The 22,167-nt window shown below is 37.7% G+C and overlaps 1 protein-coding gene across 1 annotated transcript; it reads left to right on the forward strand.

Moving 5' to 3' along the window:
• Positions 1-7,064: 7,064 nt before the first annotated feature.
• LOC109414720 (cuticle protein 8-like) lies at positions 7,065-9,286 on the forward strand. The gene is made up of 4 exons (XM_019688556.3): positions 7,065-7,220; positions 7,390-7,533; positions 7,604-7,796; positions 7,867-9,286. Exons 1-4 carry the CDS (start codon positions 7,215-7,217, stop codon positions 7,947-7,949), a joined length of 426 nt encoding a protein of 141 aa, XP_019544101.1. The 5' UTR covers positions 7,065-7,214; the 3' UTR covers positions 7,950-9,286.
• Positions 9,287-22,167: the final 12,881 nt, after the last annotated feature.

A 22,167-nucleotide genomic window follows, 5' to 3' on the forward strand; every position in this document is an offset into this window, starting at 1 on the left:
TGACTGTTCTGGTCAGTAACGGAGTAGCAACTACGAATTGTACGGTCATCTCATGCTCATGCTCATGCTCATATAAGATGTGGTGTTTCTTTCCCTGTTGCTAAATGTGTATTGATAATATAAACAAAATTTTCGTGAACAAAAGAAGTATTTCAGTCCAGATGGGTTGATACAGTTTATATATGGAACGATAATTTTCGGTCAGTTTTTACCCATTTTTAACATAAAAGTAATTAAGTGTGTAACATTTTTAAGACTTAATTTTACAATTAACAGTACCACCTTTGAAGCACTGCTTAATTTGTACGATTTTTTTTGTATATGCTCGCATGATCAATAATCATACTTAACAAAAAAATAACAAAAAAAAATCATTTTTTCGGGCTTGGGCCAAAATGACGCTCATCCGCAGCCATCCGCAGCTGGATTCACGTTCCGCAGATACTATAGACCCTATACTAAATTGTGGAAGCGGTCTCTTGAGACTGCTCGACCCTGCTTGTTAGATATAGACCAACTTAGGCAAAAAATGTTGGTTTTGTCAATAATTACTCATTTTTCACTAATTTTAATTAACCGTGTAACCCCAACAACACACCCATTTTAAAGTTCAGACAATAACATTTCCATCGGTGGATTCAGATCCAAAATTAAACCGTTTTTTACTGAGAAAACTGCATTTGTTTAAAATGCATTTTTTCTACAATTTTCACCATTTTTCTAAGTCTGATATCTGTGGCGCAATGAGTTTCCATCACAGAGGGCTGAAATTTTGGGAATCTAGGTTTGAGCTATCTGGCTCTCAAATGGTATATAAGACACGTCATTCAAAGCAAGTCAATTTTTCGATTTTTGGCCACCACTTTCCCCATAGTGGAACGGTGGGAAGCCACATTTAGAAATTACTCATTCGTCCACATGCGCATCGCAAGCGATCAAGCGGTGATACGAGTGAGTGCATTGATATTGTACATACGAGTTTTTGATGTTTTCAAAAAAGGTTTATTATTTTCTTTGCTAATCTAGCATTTCAACAACAATACACTAAAAATGTATGCATTACATGCAGAAATTCTCTTCTAGTTATGATAATAGCCGCTTCGATCGCTCACCAGCATTCTTCACCATTTGCCATTCATTCATTCGCTTGCGATCCAAACTGCGACGAACGGCAACGAATATTCATTCCAAACAACTTGCACATCGCTTCCCACTGGTGATGGGGTAGCGTGTTTGATCACGACAAATCGTTTACTGCATCTTTCTCGATTCGCCTCAGCAAAGAGGAGTAAATATGAATGTAGTGATGTGAATATACCGATCCTGACCAATTTTGGGATAAAGTGGTGCAGAAATTGAAGATTTTTTTAAACTTAAAAACAAAAAAAAATATAGTCTATAAGTCAGTTTTCTTAATGAATATTGAATAATATTTTTCAGAAAAAAAAACATTGAGACTGTCAAAAAACCTGTCTTCTATCAATTGAGGGGGTTAGAAGCAAAGGGGTGTAAGTAACAAAAACCCACTTTCGAGTAAATGAGGTTTAAATTTTTTCACCAATTTTTCATCCCTACAAAATGTATGGAGTTTCAAAATCGACCCAATTTTCTACGATTTATTGTAATTTTTCTAATCATCGTAAAACAATCCTTAAAAAGATCCTCAAAGCTTGAAGAATCTGAAGAATTGTTTGATGTGCTCAGCTCAAAATTGACAAAATGGTCACTTACACCCATTTGATTCTGGGCCCCTACATTTTAGAAAGTATGTATGTATATAGGTAGCCACCATCCTGGCTTGAGTCTGGCTCTGCATGCAGTTCCACTTGGCAGTAAAGATTTAATTTCATTATCGCTTTGAATACCGCTGTATCACAGTGGTCCAGATTTGAAATTATGTAGCAGAAATTGCCAAATCATAGTAGTCTGGCAGTTTTGGTCTAAATGAATATACTGAAACATTATTTAGTTTCTTTCATTTTAACGGCATTTTCACAATTTGTCGATTTCTTCGAATGAATTCCTAACAAATGGCTGTTTGTCATACAATTTGGCTATACACATATCATTATGGCGCTAATGTTTTGGGCTCTTGGCAGCTGCAATGCTCCCTAATCAATTTTGCATTCTTAGACGAGCGTTTGAACCGAAAATCTGCGCGGGGAGTAGTTGGGAGCAATTTGTAAGACACTTTGATGTTGAAGTATAAGAATTTCTCGTACTAATAAGGCTGACACAAATTTCGAAGTTTCTCTTATGTAACAAACCCAAATTTATTTAAAAGACGGTCGACGCTTCTGATATTGTAGATGAAAGAGCGATACACTGATATCCATTTAAAAAATGTTCAAAAATTGAGTTTCTGCCAGCTTTCTCAAAATTGGACCATTGTGTGTATGAAGGGCCAAAACGGGGGGAGGCGGACCCATTAGTAGAGATACTCACGCGAAATCCGTGTGTTTTAGAGAATCTCATTCCAACAGTTTGATCCAACAAAGTGAATAATGAAATTGAAATTACATGTCAAGCTTTTTACGGGATGGTTTGTTACAAGAAGTGCGCGAAAAAACCATTGCAACTGTTGGTCTAGAAGAACCCATCTACAGAATGTTACTTCTCACCTCACTTCGGCTACCAACCACTCCGTCGTACAGTCTATCAATTTTAGAAAGTTACTCGAAATTATTAACTCACAACCCACACTGTTTCCAAAATTAAAATTGTGCTTACACCAGCCACTAAGACCAAAATTACTAAGACAATGAGAATTGTCAATTAATTTGGGGTATTCCGAAATAACAAAATCACGAAAATAAAACAAGCGGGAGGCTGGGTCTTGATTCCAAGGATAAACGTTTATTTTCTTGTAAAAAATGTGTGCAGAATTTACCTGGTGTAAACGTAGTTTGAGAGAGAATTATGACTGTTATATACAATTTTGAATTTTTTGCTTTACTTATAAACGCATATTTTATGAAAGTTAGGGTAATTGTTCCCTTCGTTGTGGTAGTACCTAATGTTGCGGTAGTGGCAATTGAGCACTTTTTCGACTGAAATGTTACCAAAATGCATTTTTAATAGATGTATTATGCTTAAATTATGAGATTGCACCATTTGTGTGCTTAAGATTTGCCCAAAAACCTATTTAAAAAAAATATTTTCCTTAATTTTTTGCTGCTGTGTTCCTAATGTTGGGTATCCCATATGATTTCAATGGGATACCGCAACAATAGGAACCAAAATTAATTTTACCTCCATAATAGGAACAGTGTGCCTAATGTTGTGGTAAGCGATTTATGATCGAAAACAGAGAGAAACGATAGTTTTTATATTTTTCCAAGCAAATTTGGATAGAAAACTATCAACTAACGTTTTGCAACCCTTCATTAGATGGTACGATCATTGTTTTTAAAATGAATTTACCTTAATACCACAACGATGGGCACACTTGCCCTACCTCACATCTTACTAAAACTAGTAGGTAGACATCGTATCGTTCGTTGGCATCGTGAATATTTTCAGTAGTGTGAAATTGAGGGTGAGGCTATAGAAAATGTAGGTTAGAATTGTTGTCACAAGTGCCGGATCGTTTTGACTTGACACATTTTTAAGTTATTGCTCACAAGGAAAACAGTAATAGTTATATAATCTCTTTCCTCAGCCGAGGCCTGTGGCACAATGATCACACGTTCACAAGTAGACGGTCATTGGTTCGACGTAAAAACTTGAAGTATTTTTAGGCAAAGTACGTTTAATTGGTAAATTGAGTGATATATTTGTGAAAAAATTACCACTTGTTCTGATGGGATTCGAACCCACGTTTCCGCTATCGCTAGTTCAGCGCATTAGCCAACTAAGCCACAGAACAAGTATTGCTCATATTCATCTATATATTCGTTGAATCCGGATATTACAGTTTAAAAAGACTGTTAGATAATTTTGTATTTTACTAGCATAACACTAATTTTCTGTTTGGGCTCAATATTGCCCAAATGTTTCTATTTATGGAAAACTTGTTGTTCACCAAACTGTGAAAATTTGAGAATTGTTGGTGTACTTTTCAAAACAACTTCAATTAGATGAAAACTTATTAGTAATGGATATTCAAAATTGTGATTCAATTATGAAAAACAATGATTATAAAATACTAAAAGCCATAAATTTTCGCAATGTACTAATGGAATTACAACACTAACATCACAGACAAACAGACGTAATACTTCGAACATGTTTGGATTCACATCATAGTCACGGCAACATTTTCGCTCAATGCTAAAAGGACTGAGTTTGGTCGACCATCCACCAGGTGGCGATAATGGGCAAACGTCAAACTCGAACAAAAACGATTTGAGCGTCACGGATGGCCAGTTGGCCAACTATCAAATGTTTAAATAGACCGTTAAATCGATGTACGATGGGAATCATCAGAGTGTTACGTCTGTTTGTCTGTGCTTACATTTTGTCGGAAATCAAAACATAGTCCCTAGAAAAATTCCATGAAGAATTTATACCAAAGATATGAGAAAAAAGTCAGATTCCAAAACCAGTATAATCTAGCTTATGATTCAAAGTCTAGCGTTTTTTTCTTTGCGAAGTCTACAAAGAGAATTTCTGGTGAAATCCATGGTGCAACTTGAAGCCTAAAAAGTTTCAACGTAATTTCTGGAGTACCTAGCTACCTTTCAAAAGTTTTTTTTCACAAATTTCTGAAATCAAGCTCATGAAGGTGTGGGAATTTACCAGTAATTCTAATAGAAACTGTTTTTGATACTTAAGCCGAAACCCATGATGACTTCATTATGAAGTTATTGACTTAATTTGTGACCGAATTTCCAGCTAATTTCATCAAACATTTTGACGAAGATCCCTGGAGAAATTATAACCGATTTTCACAAGATTTTTTTGTGTAGCAACACTTAACAAATCTCTTCATGTGCTTATGTGAAATGCGAAAATCGGCTATAATTCGGCCAGTGATTCGACCACAACTTTCTTCTACTATTTTCTCAAGAAATTCATGGATTTTATCAGGAATTCTGCCATAAATTACATGTTTAGCTTAGTGAGGAAAATTTCTTAAGAACTAAATAATATTTTCTAAATGAATTCAGTCCAAAATTCTTAAAATTCTTCCAAGTTTTCTATAAAATGTTCGAACAAATCTAATTTCTTTTCTTTTTCTTTTTATTTTCATCCTACGAAAAACAAAGGATTGAAGCGCTGTTTGTTTTGTTTCTAATTTTTGTATTTTTTGTTAGAAGTGAGCACCCACGAAAACAAAAGAACGGAATCAATCGGTGCCGTAGACGCTTGTTTTCGAATAGGATGAATATGGGAGCGTGAGAATACTGATGGCACACATACCCTATCATCAAGAATTTCCAGAAAAAAAAATATACAAGAATATTCAGCAAGCACTTTTGGTCTTTCCATATTTACAGAATTTTGGACTCCGTAGTGAATTCATTGAGGAGTTCTTCCAGAATTCAGGCGATGATCACCCACATAATTTTCTCTAGATATTTTGAAACATGGCTTAAAATTGACTAGTTCAAATGAAGACATGAAAACATGTGGAAAAGGCGGAACAAACATTGCACGCCTCAGCTTCTTTCGTTTCTCCTAGACGAATTTCAATTAATTTATGTAAACTTGTCCCAGTATCAGATAAAGGGAACTCTGCTCTACCTGATACTGGTAAGAACTTCCATGTATAATGTAAAAAAGCTCAGGAGAAATGGGAGAAGCAGAAATTCACAATAGTTGTCACGCTCTTTTCAAATGTTAGCCTAAATTTGTTTTGCATAAGGTATAACAACTCTGGATAAATAGCTGCTGTCTTTCCGATAAGAACCAAAACATATCACATACAACCTGCCAGTTAGCAGTAACTATTATTCTTCTTCTTGGGGTAATGGCCTTAAACTGGGACAAATTCAGCGTTTCAGCTCAGTGTTTTACTGGCACAGTTATTAATTGAGAATCCCTTAACCCGTCATCCTCAGTATGGTATTACTAAATACACACGCGTTTATCGCTTCGGCTGAACAAAGTATAGATAGACCCTATAAAATATCACATGCTTTACTTTATTTCAAACCAACATGCTTCCACTTCTGCTTTTCATTTAAATTTCAGACGTTTCCCCAATATTTTCATCTGATGCTGATGGAGCTGATTTTAATTTTCAATGTTTGAATACTTGCACATAGTCTGTAATCTTCATTACACTACTATTCGGAAATTCACATGCCATTTCGATAGGTCAGAATGACTAACATAATGACAATCTTGGCTGTCCTATTCTCTATATTTTTGTAATAGGATGCCCAAAATGACAAAAACATCCTGATAGCATACTATAATATTCATCACGCTTTAACACTCCTAGAAAATGTACCCAAAACTTAAACTTTTTCAGAACACCCAAGCAATAAACTATTAAACCCACTGGCCAAATTCCAGCCTCCGTCACTCGTAACTGCACATGCACTCCACCAGCGAACAAATCACTTGAATTAAAAATGTGATATGCTCTACACTCGCCGCACTGCACCGGCAACGACGACGACGACGACCGCGTTGTAGTCGGCAGAACTTCCACAAGTCAGCGTTCGGGGGTTCTGCGCGATCGCCCGTCGTCGTCCTGCCGCCTCTCGCCTATCTGCCTCAGCTTCTCACACTCTCGCTTTCGTTCGTTCTTCGTCAACTGACTCTCCCACGTTTTTTTTCTGCTCCTTCGGTTCGCTATGCTTGGTGCCGCCGGGTGGCTCCGGCATGCGCGAGAGTGCGCGCGCGCGCGCGTTTTCTGCACGTACGGTCGTTTTCGGGTCCACGAATTGAATGAAGTTAGGCTAGGTCTCTCGATTCTTCCTTCTGCTGTGCGCGGTGCAGCATCCCCCTCCCAAGCAGTTCGGCGGTGGGTCGGTTAGTTGGTCCTTCGATCGTTGTCCTCCCTTCGGCATCTCCCGTCGTCGCCGTCCGGCCGGCTTCGTCAAGCTGATATTCTAGACATGGTAGCTAGGAGGCTGCGGCAGCTGCATTGCACGAAGCACACAAATTTTCAGAGTTTCCAATCGGTATAAAAGACGTTATGGCCATTCCAATAGTCATCAGTTCAGTTTGGTTCTTTGCAGTACAGTGTCTCCTAGAGCACCACAAGTGACACACGACTTTGTTCTAGTTAAATAGAAATTCCACATTTTGTTTTAACCATGAAGGTACGGATTTTTCTTTTGGGAGTGATGAAGATTTGCGGAGTTGGAGTGAAATGATGTTCAGTGAAGAGTTTTCTGGATGAAACTTATGGACTTGGATATTTTTGAATGTGTTCATTGTGAAAAATAGTGGATTGCTAGTGAGTTAACGGATTTTTATCGTACTTTCCAGTGCTTTGTTGCCATCGCCCTACTGGCTGTTGCCGTGAGTGCATCGCCCATCGAATACGGACACTATGGTGCCCCAGCTCTGGTGCACGCTGCCCCAGTTCTCCACGCTGCTCCAGTTGTGAAACACGTTGTCGCCGAGCCAGTCGTAAGTATAATATGGTGATATGTTTAGGAGTGTGAATCAAGAGATTAACGGTGGGTTTGTTTGTAAACAGGCCTACCCGAAATACTCGTTCAACTACGGAATCAAGGATCCCCATACTGGTGACATCAAGTCCCAGGCCGAAGAACGCGACGGTGATGTTGTCAAGGGACAATACTCCCTCGTCGAACCAGACGGTTCCGTGCGCACTGTTGACTACACCGCCGATGACCACAACGGATTCAACGCCGTCGTGCACAAGTCCGGTACGTGATACTGGGTCGAAAGGGAAACGGTGACAAAGAGTTTACCCTTGAATTTGTCTTCTCTTTACAGCTCCAGCTGTCCACAAGGTTGTTGCTGCCGCTCCAGTCGCTCACTACGCTCATGCTCCAGTCCTCAGCCACTACGTTCACTAAGTTCACTACAATCGGAAGGTTAAGCTAAGTGTGATTTTGCTAAAACCACTTTAGCTTTTCCCAACCGTTTAAGTCACTCTCTCACAAAACTGTCTCCGCCAAGAAGCTTCCAAACTTCGAACTGCTCCCAGCAGTAAAAACTACTCACTCGTATAAATCGTTAAGCTACCAACAAATCATAAACAAAGCCCGCGATACGCGCACACACATGCAAAACCCGCTCTCTCATCGAAATGTTTCATCGTTTTTATGTTTTTGTTAAGTAATTATCGAATTATTCGCGCCTCAAACCTCAAGCTTTTCATTACCTATAAAGCTCGGCACATTTTTCCGTGATTACTTCACCCACTGTTTTCCGTTTATCACTCACTTTTCGCCGGTTCCGGAGCGACCGAGAAACATGAAACACAACAAACCCACTTTCGCTTTCCCGGTCGAAACAAAACCGGTCTCGAAACACAACACAAAACGTAAACAAACATCGGCAGACGCACAACATTTCGACTAAGCAGCGAACTACGTCTGGCACGTGCTGCTCAGTCGAGTTGTTTTCTCTCCCGACAAGAGTAGTGCGTCACTCACCTGTTGAGGGATGCAACAACACCGCGTCTCCCCAAAGCCATATCAACCATACGAAGGAAAAACATCGCGAATATGACGCATCACACTACGGCTACGCAACATACCCTACATGTTGCGCAACACGAAGTGTAGCCTACACTGCCATCTATTGCAAATCAAGCGAACCAAAACAACCGGCGGGAAACGATTACCTTCCAGAAGCAAGTCAAACATTGAGCTCAACGCCCCCGCCACCTTCCACCTTTCGCGATAGAGGAGACTTATTTTCAAGTCATCCTGCGGCAAGCCCAATCTTTCCATTAAGGTTTGAGTGCTGGTAATCGACTCAACTCCCCCGGTTTAGAATGTGATAATTGTTGTTCTATATCTATTACTCTCAAACTGATCTATCACTTGTTAAATCTATCGTACTGATTCTACACCTATTTAAACTTCTATACCTCTTTCTCTGCACCCTGTTACTCTTTACCTCACTTTCACTCTCTCTTCTTCGGTTATCCTTCTCGCAAGGAGCGCCAAACCACCACGTGAAGAAGCTAGGAAGAATCTATCTCTCCCCCTTAGTCATCTGCTTTAAACACGAGAACAAAAAAGCGAGAATTGTTTTATATTGAAAAAATGTGTATTATTTTTACAAAAAATAAACATCCAACGAAAATAAAAGTTGCCACCCCGCTCCCACGTGGGTGACAATGCCCAAAAAAAGTTCAAACTGTACATACAGAAATAAAAATATTTTATCAAAAAATCATAAACATCTCAAGAGTCTCAGTTTATTCTTGGTCTCATTCGAGCCAAGGCCACGCACTCATATCCGAAGTCCGAAATCAGTCCTTTAACGAAGTCGCCAAGTATGGCCTAACGGCAACAAGGTCGTCTTACTCGCTCCATCTATCTCATCTACCATGTTGTTGTTGTTGTTGTTGTGGTTCATAAACATCATAAACATAAAAGGAAAATACTAGATTCTGCTGTTTGCTGCACTTGCCCGACGACGATTCCAATTGAGGTGTTGTTGGATGCTGAGAACTGAGCGTGTTTCAACACTTGAAACCCTGCCATACAGAAGAGTGGATTACAACATGACCGACCACTGCTGTCTAGCACTGTCGGACCATGTGGCTCAATCCATTCATTAAAGCTAGCCCCTTGTTGATCGCGTGCGGCTATGAATGAGTCATGGTCAAAAGGTTTGAACCACAGAGAACAGACATCCAGGCTAGAACAAATTTCATTCGGAAAGTTGTGTAAGGATTTGAATCTTTACTTGAGTAAGGTTGCAAACCAATACACGACGACAACACTAACGCCATCAAACACCTTATTGCCACAGTCAGTGGTGAATTGAAACATTTCAAGTGGTGAATTAAATTAGTATGGGAAAATAACCGATTGCAGCGCCACGCTATTGCCACTTGTGTTGCCGATTTCAAATGGCCGTTAAATTCTTTACACAGCTTCGGAAATGGACTTGGATGTCTGTTCTCTGTGTTTCCTCTTATGTGATGGATACGACAAAGAATTCAAGTAAATTGATGGATAGTTTCGAATCAAAAGTGTAGGATACAGCTGAAACTTTGTACAAAGAAGCCATGCTGCCTATGGCAACGTGATTGCTGGCAAACATAATGTAATGCTTCCGATTTTACCTTCTTATCAGAACAGTTGCAATAAATGATTGATGTAATGTCCAAATCTCAAACTATGACTGAAGCACACTAAGTTGGAGTAAAATTTGTTAGTAAAAATGAGTATAACACATTGCCCACTGCTGGAGCAGAACTGATCGTCAATCATCGCATTCCAGAAACTGTGATGATATTGCGAAGATTTTCTCCGGTGGCCTGGTGACCACGACTCTCTTCCGATCTACAATTAGTCCAGGAATAACTTTTTTATTTTTAATCGGCTGATATTCCGAAACTATAAAAAAATAAAAAGCGGTTTTCATTATGATCGATGGGAATAGTTGTACTTCATATAAGGGTAGATGTCAAACCGGAAGTTCATTCTTGAACGCGTTCGAGCTTTATGACTACGAAAAATTTGTTTGGTACAGTAATCTGGGGAGTAGTTGATCAGCGGGGTGAAGTTGGTCACTATTAGATCCACATCCTTCAACCGCTGAGGACGCTACAAATCTATTTCAATGGAGGAACTTTTGACGAGAATCAAATGTGAGAATATACTAGAAGAGTTTTCGAAGGTTTTAATGACAATTGAGTCTGATTTTACATAAAAATATCGATTTATATTCAATTAGCCTACCATGAATGAATAAAAGTGTTTAGTAAGTCATCTGATATACAAGGCGTTGATGGGAGGCGATATTTTGAAAGACAGATTTCTACCGAGTTTTATTACACATCCTAAAAGGCGATATTTTTATGTAAAATCTGACTCAATTGTCATAAGAACCTTCGAAAATTCTTTTTGTATATTCACACATTTGATTTACGTCAAAAGTTCCTCCACTGAAACAGAATTGTAGCGCCCTCAACGGTTGAAGGATGTGGATCCCATAGTGATCAACTTCACCTCGATGATCAACTACCCCCCAGATACTTACAAATCAACTACCCCCAAATTCCTACAAAGTATGTACTTTTTAAGTTATTTTAGTATTAAAATTAACCCGTGAAAAACGTCTTAAAGTAGGCAAAAATGTAATTAGGGATTTAAGGACTACTTTTAATAAATCGTCTATTTTAACCCGTTAACGCTCAAGGTGTCTCACAATTTATATCTTTAAATAAATTTGTTATCAAAGATGAAGTTCCAATAAAATTCATCAATGTTGGTCCTCAACATCTGATATTTTTCTCAAGTTCTATTTCAGCACAACTTCTACGCTGTCGTTATATTCTGATCCGTATAGATACAATACAGCTCAAAACAGAGAGAGATGATAACTTCTCAAAAATAATAGAAAAAGATTTATAAAGGGCATGGCCCTTGTAGTTTCATGTAGTTTCAACTGCAGTGTTCAACATTTCTCATATTGAAATTTCAAAAACAAATTAAATAAAAAGCGCTCCCTATGCGTAGCATAGCGAAACGTTTAAATATTGTAGAAGTTAAATGTTACACATCAGATAATGATTTCTGATAAAGTAACTGAATTTTTCATTCAGTTTCCTACAAACCATTTTACGTAGTCACCGTACGTGAAGTTTTAAGAAAAAATCCATGTTTTTAAAAGAAATCGGGTTAAATACTGTTCATTTCAATTCCACTAAGAATTTGCATCCTTTCCCGAGTAGAAGTAAAAATCAGAACAATATCATCATTTGATATTCCTCAGTGAAGTACTCAAGATCATAATTAGCTATTGGTTTGTTTGACATAAGAGATAAAAGATCAAAAATAAGATCAAAAATTAATATGGGGAAAAACATAATAATATCTCATTCTGATGTTATAAGATCAGACTAATATCTGGGGAGATCTGGGCTGTAGCACATCTAACCAATATCATAAAATGATCTGACAGATGGATTAGATTTAAAAACAAAGAAAAATGGCCGCGACCAGAATCGAACTTATGACCTTGTGATTTATGAGCAATGACATTACCACTGCACTACGACACATATCTGAAAATAGGAGGTAACAAGAGCATCAAGTTCTAAGTTTCCAAGGTGTTTGCGAGTCATGGTAGTTGTGTTGGTTTGGTCCTGCCATGTTGTAGATGAGTGTGTGAAAGAACTAATTATGATCTTGAATAGTAGTTTTCAGATCTTACAATTTTCGGATGTTATAGTTGAATGTGTCAAAGAACTGATTTTGATCTTGAGCAGTAATTTTCAGATCTTTCGATTTCTGGATGTTGCAGATGGAAATGTGAAGAGCTAATTTTGATCTTGAGCAGTATTTTTCAGATTCATCAATGATAAATGTTCTATTGCAGAATATTAATACAGTTTCCACCCAAAATTTGCAAACTGGCCACGGCGTGTGTATGGGAAAGGTTTATAACAAAAAAATAGGCATCGTCAAATTTTTCGCTATTCAAAAATAGAGGCTTTCAGCTTTCATTTGCACGGTCCCTCAAAAAAATCTACCGAGGGATCCCGAACAACTTTTTCAGAATACTGTTTTTCCCCATACAAAATGAACGGTTCCAAATTAATCCCTATTTCTACTTAACAAACATACCCAATTTTTGTATGAAAAAGTTCCCCCGATGGAATATTTCGATGTTGGGCTTGAATGAAAGCTAGAAGCGTCAACTTTCACGTAACGTAAAAATTAGCGATGCCTATTTTTTTGTAATAAATTTCTTCTACCAGACACACCGTGTGGCGTGATGGTATCTATATATATAAAAATGAGTTTGAAATTCCTTTGAGGCAACAAAACTCAAAAACGGATGAACTGATCGGCATGACTCTTGCACGGTTCGATTTGTATTCGTGGTGGTTGTGTTTATATATAGAAAAAGTTACAATAATAAACTGGAAAAGTAACAAAATTGATAAAGAACTGATTTTCCATGAGCTGGGAAGGAAATCAACACGACCGAAATGAAATCAATCTAGAGTGCGGTGCTATTTTGAGTTCAACAGTTGTCAAACCACCACAAGACGGCAAGACAAAGTTTGCCGGGACAGCTAGTGGAAAATAAAAATGAATTAAGGCTCAATTTGGAATTGCATATTTTCCTAAACTAAGAGAGCACTTTTCTCTAAATGATTTCACATTTTAAGCTTTTTCTCTGAATTGTTAACAAAGCTAGTGATCCAAACTTTAAAACGACATGCGTAGAAACATGTTTGGTTTATTTTGCGCCTAAAACAGGACGAATTTCCACCAATAGGACGCAATCAGTGAAGTACTAGATTGTAGTAATGGGCTGAATTTTTGTATGGTGAGGAGGTAAATTCTCAATCTCTGCAACGAAATGACGCAAAAAGCCTGGCTGTTATGATTCCTTGCCTAACCTAATGGTGTTTGAGCAAAACTTTAGGTAACTGTGTTATTGTTTTTTTTTCCATTTCTTGCAACAAAGTTTTCCAAAGTTTTATTCCAACAGCACCAAATAAGGCAAGGAATCATAATACCCACGCCTCCTGCATAATTTCGGTGCAGAAACGGAGAATTAACCTTCTAGCCATAAAAAAATCAGCTAAAAATCTAGTATGTACTTCACTGAACGTGCTCTATTGTGAACTGTCGCCCAGAAAAGCTTTGGAAACATTTAAAAGATCGTAGTCGTCACGACTATCATCTGTTCGTATACCCGTATCGCTACGCAATTCGTTGGTTGAAACTCAAAAAGCTTGTCGTCTGCAGCGGTATGTTTTGTTGAATCTAGAATCAAACGGTCCGTTTTCCGAAATAGACGTATTTTGCTTAGCGGGCCGATAAAGTTCCGAAATTGTCCGGTGATTCATTTACAGTCAGGTTTTTTTTACGCGGTTTTCATTTACGAGGTTTTTTTACGCGGATTTTTGAATTAACGCGGTTTTTTTTTACGCGGATTTTTGAATTAACGCGGTTTATTTTTACGCGGATTTTTGAATTAACGCGGTTTATTTTAACGCGGTTTTTTGAATTAACGCGGTTTTCATTTACGTGGATTTTTAATTTTAAGCCGGAATTTTTCCTAGCATTATTATAGAGTTTTTCCTGTAGTTTTGGTGCTTAACAGCATTAAAAAGGTAGAATATGATGCAGAGTAATTTTATGAATATCCAAGAACATCCAAACTGTTCTTGAGTTTAGATCCTAAAGTCTACGTCTGTAACGGCAACTTCTTGCATTATACAAAGCAACGATTTGTAATCTATTATGCCCAGTAAGTGTTTTAAAAGTTCAATAGACAGTTTCAGATCAGTCGGGATATCCTAGGTCATCCAAACTGTTCTGGAGTTTAGATCCCATATTCTACGGGTGCAGCGGTAACTTCTTGCATTATACAAAGCAACGATTTGTAATCTATTAAGCCCAGTAAGTCTTTTGAAAGTTCAATAGACAGTTTCAGATCAGTCGGGATATTCTAGGTCATCCAAACTATTCTGGAGTTTAGATCCTAAAGTCTACGGGTGCAGCGGTAGCTTCCTGCATCATACAAATCAACGATTTGTAATCTATTATACTCAGTAAGTCTTTTGAAAGTTCAATAGACAGTTTCAAATCAGTCGGGATATCCTAGGTCATTAAAACTATTCTGGAGTTTAGATCCTAAAGTCTACGAGTGTACCGGTAACTTCATTTATAATACAAAGCTACGACTTGTAATCTTTCATGACTTACTGAACATCTCAAAGTTTAATAGACAGCATCAGATCTGTTGAGATGTCTAAGAACATCCAAACCGTTCTTGAGATTACATGAACTTTTTTCATTGTACAAATCTACGATTTGTAATCTATTACGTCCAGAGATTATTATTATATCTATTATTGTATCTATCTGTCAGATAATTATGTCTATTATGTCCATTGCTGGCTGATCAATTGACTGATTTGGAATATTTTAAAACTATTTTGGAATAATTATTGATTTAAACCCTGTCTAATTATGTATAGTTACTAGTTTTAGCTTGAGAAACTACTGTCATAGCCATTGACTTTAAAAACTGAGTTGCAGAACACTTGGGATTACCTGGAATATCCCAAAATTTTCCAAGAATGCTTTGTGACCTTTAACTATCAACCCTCGAGCAATCGCGCTGTTGTATTTCATACAACACGTTGAAATAATCTCGCTTTTCATGTTCAGCATGAACGTGGTGCTGACGCTGGTGGGCAACCGCGCGAGTTACGGAAGGTTAAGTGAACATGATTTACTGCCTGTACTTCGACACTTATGCGACAACCGTGAGATGGAGTCTTAAACACCAGTGATGATGATGATGATGATTGTGTACCCACCATCAGCGCAAGGATTACCTATGGCTGCAGAGTCATACCGGAACGGAATGATCTACCTGATGGTTTGTTGTAGCAGGGTAAGCTAAATTCACTGGAGACCTTCGGAAAACAACATGATAATTGTTATCTCGTGACAAAGTCTGGCCACCCCACGAACATTTGCCCGGAAACCAGTTAATTTAACTTCCTTAGGCTACCCCTCCGAAATCCGCATATATGTCATGTTCAAATATAAAAAGTAATAATAAGGAACGAACTCACCGGGTAATCCTGACCAGCTGGTTTTCTATGTTTGGCTTTGGTCTCAGCATGCAAACGGTCCAACCATATTAAATGTGCACTCGTTCACACCACTCGCTGATTCTCCGATCGTCCATCGAAGAATCCGAAAAAATACATAAGCGAGAATACCCGACGCACTGAAAAACAATCTCTTGGATACTAGCATTTCCGAACTCGGAATAACGACGAACACGAGCACCACGATGCGGGCAATGTGGTCTCTTGCCACCGAGCCATCGTCGATCGTTTACATAAATTGCGAACAAAAAACACAAAGAAAAATGCAAAAACGCGGTAAAGACGAAATGCGGCATGTTTCAGCCTCCGCGCCCTGCTTGTCACTGACGACCGACGACCGTTCACTCTTCCATCAGCGTTCCACTCAAATACGAACGAAAACACAAAGAAAAATGCAAAAACGCGGTAAAGACGAAATGCGGCATGTTTCAGCCTCCGCGCCCTGCTTGTCACTGACGACCGACGACCGTTCACTCTTCCATCAGCGTTCCACCCAAGTACGAACTAAAAACACAAAGAAAAATGCAAAAACGCGGTAAAGACGAAATGCGGCATGTTTCAGCCTCCGCGCCCTGCTTGTCACTGACGACCGACGACCGTTCACTCTTCCATCAGCGTTCCACTCAAATACGAACGAAAACACAAAGAAAAATGCAAAAACGCGGTAAAGACGAAATGCGGCATGTTTCAGCCTCCGCGCCCTGCTTGTCACTGACGACCGACGACCGTTCACTCTTCCATCAGCGTTCCACTCAAATACGAACGAAAACACAAAGAAAAATGCAAAAACGCGGTAAAGACGAAATGCGGCATGTTTCAGCCTCCGCGCCCTGCTTGTCACTGAGATGGAGTCTTAAACACCAGTGTTGCAAAACTTCATCTCATTCATTTGAACATTAACCAACAAATTTTTTTAAACATTTTTCCTTCTATTCATGTTCAAAACGATTTCATTCAATCAGGACACCATCAAATGAGAAGCGAATACTTGTCAATTGAATACATTGTCACTCGAATAAGTAGCTGGGCACGAAACACGAGAAAACCCTGCAAAATTCCGCCAGACTGAAAAAATATCGAATGTCGGGTCAAAGTTGGGTCAATTTTTATCGAATGTTGAGCCACTGTTGGACCAACATCGACCAAGTATTGGGTCCATGTTGGGTTTGGTGGCCAAAATAAAAATAGGTGAATGATAGGTTGATGTCGGGTTTGACGTCATCAATGATGGTAAAAGCTTTAATCCTTTAAACAATAGCTTGGCAGTTTATGTAACTTGTAGAAATTTTGAGTGACAGGCAAAAATCTTAAAATGTTGTCTTAAAATAATTTGTTGAGTTCATTTTTTAATATAAAATCAAGAAGGAAATTACTGAGTTAAAAGTTATAAAACATGGTTTTCATTTACGCGGATTTTTGAATTAACGCGGTTTTCATTTACGCGGATTTTTGAATTAACGCGGTTTTTTTTACGCGGATTTTTGAATTAACGCGGTTTATTTTTACGCGGATTTTTGAATTAACGCGGTTTATTTTTACGCGGTTTTTTTTACGCGGTATGTATCCCCCGCGTAAAAAAAAACCTGACTGTATTGGATTCGTACCACAAATGCAAGCTCGACATCGAGGTCCAGCTCATGTTGTTATCGGACTCAATTGCTGGTTTACTCACAGTGAAATAAAATAATAATAAACTGGAATTAAGAAATCTATCAGATAAAATCAGTATATATTTTTATACCTCTTTTAAAGAAAAGCAAATATCGATTATATGTAATTTTTTTTTGTGCCGATTACTTTGTTTTTTTTTTTGTTCAATTGCCGCATCCATTAACCCGCTTATTGAAAATGAAGGCCACTTCTACTTCCTTTTTGTCCCAGTGCTCGTTTGTAAAATTTGTGGTGTACATGAGGGAACATCTATTTATTATGTAACGCTAAATTCGATATTTTTGAACTCGGTGGTTGGTTCATTAGGATCTGGCGGAATCCATAATGTGCTTTTGTATGATAACTCAAACTTTTTGTATGGGTCGTAACGCTAGGTTGTATTCCCTATTCCCCTGGAACGTTACGAAATTTGTTGAACCCCTATCTCCTGAAGCGTTACGTTATTTGGGGACGGCGCATAATGAAAGTTAAAAACTTAAAATAGTTTTTATGCGAAATGTTGGAAAATTTCGACATTTATACAGCGGGTTGCACTAGGCTTTCCAAAGATCAAATTAAGTACTAATTTTGAAATCATATCACGATGAGATATTGAGCAGATATTTGGCAACTTTTTGAATATCTTATAAATATCATATTAAGATATGACATCAAAATTTGATCGTTTTAAGATATGATTATGATATTCACGTCTACCCGGGTTCCGCAGTAGAAGTAAAAATCAGAACAATATCATCATTTGCTATTGGCTTGTTTGACATAAGAGATAAAAGATCAAAAATAAGATCAAAAATTAGTATGGGGAAGAACATAATAATATCTCATTTTGGTGTTATAAGATCAGACTAATATCTGGGGAGATCTGGGCTGTAGCACATCTAACCAATATCATAAAATGATCTGACAGATGGATTAGAGTTAAAAAAAAGAAAAATGGCCGCGACCAGAATCGAACTTATGACCTTGTGATTTATGAGCAGTGACATTACCACTGCACTACGACTCATATCTGAAAATAGAAGGTAACAAGAGCATCAAGTTCTACGTCTTCCAAGGTGTTTGCGAGTCATGGTAGTTGTGTTGGTTTGGTCCCGCCATGTTGTGGATGAGTGTGTGAAAGAACTAATAATGATCTTGAATAGTAGTTTTCAGATCTTACAATTTTCGGATGTTATAGATGAATGTGCCAAAGAACTGATTTTGATCTTGAGCAGTAATTTTCAGATCTTTCGAATTCTGGATGTTGCAGATGGAAATGTGAAGAGCTAATTTTGATCTTGAGCAGTATTTTTCAGATTTCTCAATGATAAATGTTCTATTGCAGAATATTAATACAGTTTTCACCCAAAATTTGCAAACTGACGTGATGGTTTGGACAATAAAAATGAATTAAGGCTCAATTAGAAATTGCATATTTTCCTAAACTAAAAGAGCACTTTTCTCTAGATGATTTCACATTTTATGCTCTTTCTCTGAATTGTCAACAAAGCTAGTCATCCAAACTTTAAAAACGACATGCGTAGAAACATGTTTGGTTTATTTTGCGCCTAAAACAGGACGAATTTCCACCAATAGGACGCAATCAGAGAAGTACTAGATTGCAGTAATGAGCTGAGTTTTTGTATGATGACAAGGTAAATTCTCAATCTCTGCAACGAAATGACGCAAACAGCCTGGCTATTATGATTCCTTGCCTAACCTAATGGTATTTGAGCAAAACTTTAGATAACTGTGTTATTGTTTTCTCCATTTCTTGCAACAAAGTTTTCCAAAGATTCATTCCAACAGCACCAAATAAGGCAAGGAATCATAATACCCACGCCTCCTGCATAATTTCCTTGCAGAAACGGAGAATTTACCTTCTAGCCATAAAAAAATCAGCTAAAAATCTAGTATGTACTTCACTGAACGTGCTCTATTGTGAACTGTCGCCCAGAAAAGCTTTGGAAACATTTAGAATATCGTAGTCGTCACGACTGTCGTCTGTTCGTATACCGAGGCAGAATCGCTACGCAATTCGTTGGTTGAAACTCAAAAAACTTGTCGTCTGCAGCGGTATGTTTTGTTGAATCTAGAATCAAACGGTCCGTTTTTCGAAATGAACGTATTTTGCTTAGCAGGTCGATAAAGTTCCCAAATTGTCCGGTGATTAATTTATTGGATTCGTACCACAAACGCAAGCTCGACATCGAGGTCCAGCTCATGTTGTCATCGGACTCAATTGGAAAGCCTCTGCTGGTTTACTCACAGTGAAATAAAATAATTATAAGCTGAGATTAAGAAATCTATCAGATAAAATCAAATTATATTTTAATGCCTTTTTTGAAGAAAAGCAAATATCGATTATATGCATTTCTTTGTGCCGATTACTAGAAAATTTTTTTGTTCAATTGCCGCATCCATAAACCCGCTTATTGATAATGAAGGCCACTTCTACTTCCTTTTTGTCCCAGTGATCGTTTGTAAAATTTGTGGTGTACATAAGGGAACATCTATTTATTATGTAACGCTAAATTCGATATTTTTGAACTCGATGGTTGGTTCATTAGGATCTGGCGGAATCCATAATGTGCTTTTGTATGATAACTCCAACTTTTTTGTATGGGTCGTAACGCTAGGCTGTATTCCCTATTCCCCTGGAGCGTTACGTAATTTATTGATCCCCTATCTCCTGAAGCGTAACGTTATTTGGGGACGGCGCATAATGAAAGTTGAAAACTTAAAATGATTTTTATGCGCAATGTTGGGAAATTTCGACATTTGGGTTGCACTAGGCTTTCCAAAGATCAAATTAAGTACTAATTTTGAAATCATATCACGATGAGATATTGAGCAGATATTTGGCAACTTTTTGAATATCTCATCAATATCATATTAAGATATGACATCAAAATTTGATCGTTTTAAGATATGATTATGATGTTCACGTCTACCCGGGTTGACAGATACGTATTTCGACCTCAATTTCAGTGTATCGTACCGTCGTTGGGGGTGAGAATGGGTCAAAAAAGGACACTCAAAGATTGTTTATTAAATAACAAATGCAAATGAAGTCAGCATAACTTTTTATTTGGTATGTATACTCTTCTATGTGGTTATGATAGTTTAGCAAGAAAGTATCACATTAAATGAATTGATTACTAAACTACAAATGATTGAAAATTGACCCAATCTCACCCCTTAGAGGGGGTGAGAATGGGTCAAAGTATTCAAAATTGCCTATCCAAGAATATAAGTTAATTTTATTGATCTTAAAATACGATGTAATCATTACGAATTAAGACATAGGCGATTTTAAAAGATGGTTAATCCACCTAAAAGGGCTAATACATCCGAAAAAATGGTTGAAATTTGATAAAATAACGTTTGCATGTTGTATCGCCATTTTTAGCCACCATAATCATCCTCATTTAAAGTTTCAACCTTTATGAGAGGAGGGGAATTGCAATGAGGGAGGGGCGCATTGAAAGATTGATTAAAAAAATATATTTTTAGTATACTGCATAAGACATGTTTAACCAAACCCTCCGTTATAAACTCTTATGTACATTATCTTTGGCCTCTATATCGTCAAAGCAAATTACTCCATCTCAAGATAGATGGTCGATCAAATATTATGTTACATAACATTCCACATTATTAGACCTTCTCCTGCAATAACATTTAAAAAGATTTTGAATAAATTTTGCTTGAGTCCTAGCACAATGATAGACTTATTCTTCTTTCTTTAGTATTTTCTATGTATTTTATGAATGATCCTTATATGACACTATTTTCGAAAAAAAGCGTGCTTTTATGAAGATACTGTAACATGGCACCACTCTAACGTCAAATGGGGACTGGAAAACTAGTTGAATTTTCAGTTATGTTTATGTGCACTCGATAATTTGTTTGACCCAATCTCACCCCCATTCTTAATATTTAGACATAGGGTCGAAAATATAGAATTTTAAAATAAAAAGAGCAACGACAGCCCGTTTTTTTTTTCATTGCATCAACCAGGTAATATCTACAGCCAACCACTTATAAGAAAATTTATGGTTAGGTACTTGTGTTAAACATTCCGAAGGAGAATTTTTTTCAGAGTGATTTACTAGTAGTTTCATCATATAAGTTTGGCCACAAATTTAACAAAAAAACGATTATTGTCAAACATTTTAATCTGCATCATAACGTGTAAAAACATCTCTTCTTTTAAATAATATAAAGTTTTCAATATAAATTAGCGATAGTTGATAAGCTATTTCAAATTTTATATTTCTCCGTTTTGACCCAATCTCACCCCCCAGACCCATTGTCACCCCCATCGACGGTACTTACAGATATTCCATCGAACACGCCCGGGATCATCATCATTCCATGTTCTTCTAAATCATAGGGGGATAATCTGCTCAACAGACACCCCAACAGGAAAGTTAGGGTAGTGTAGGGCTCAGGCCGTCTTCTACAACAAAAGTAAAAGCCAGGACTACTCTCTCCTCGTACCCACTAAACCATTCCTATGGTCGCCAAACCCTACGTCTCTCCGGAACCACCAAGAAGGTATTGCTTCAGAGAGGGGCTAGTGCTCTACATGGCTTCTCCACTATGTTTGTACTACTGTATGACTTTTTATTTGTGAACAATATGTGGGTTTTATGGGCACTGTCAAAGTTATATCAAAAAGAAACCCGGATAAATCCACCTAGTGGTGATAGTGCCTTTCTCGTCGAATATGTACTCATGATCTTTCCGTCGACGTAAGCATCCTGAATCCTGTGAATAATTTATTTATAAAAGCAAGAATC

The sequence above is a fragment of the Aedes albopictus genome, chromosome 2 (genome assembly GCF_035046485.1).
Source record: "Aedes albopictus strain Foshan chromosome 2, AalbF5, whole genome shotgun sequence".
Classification (NCBI taxonomy): domain Eukaryota; kingdom Metazoa; phylum Arthropoda; class Insecta; order Diptera; family Culicidae; genus Aedes; species Aedes albopictus.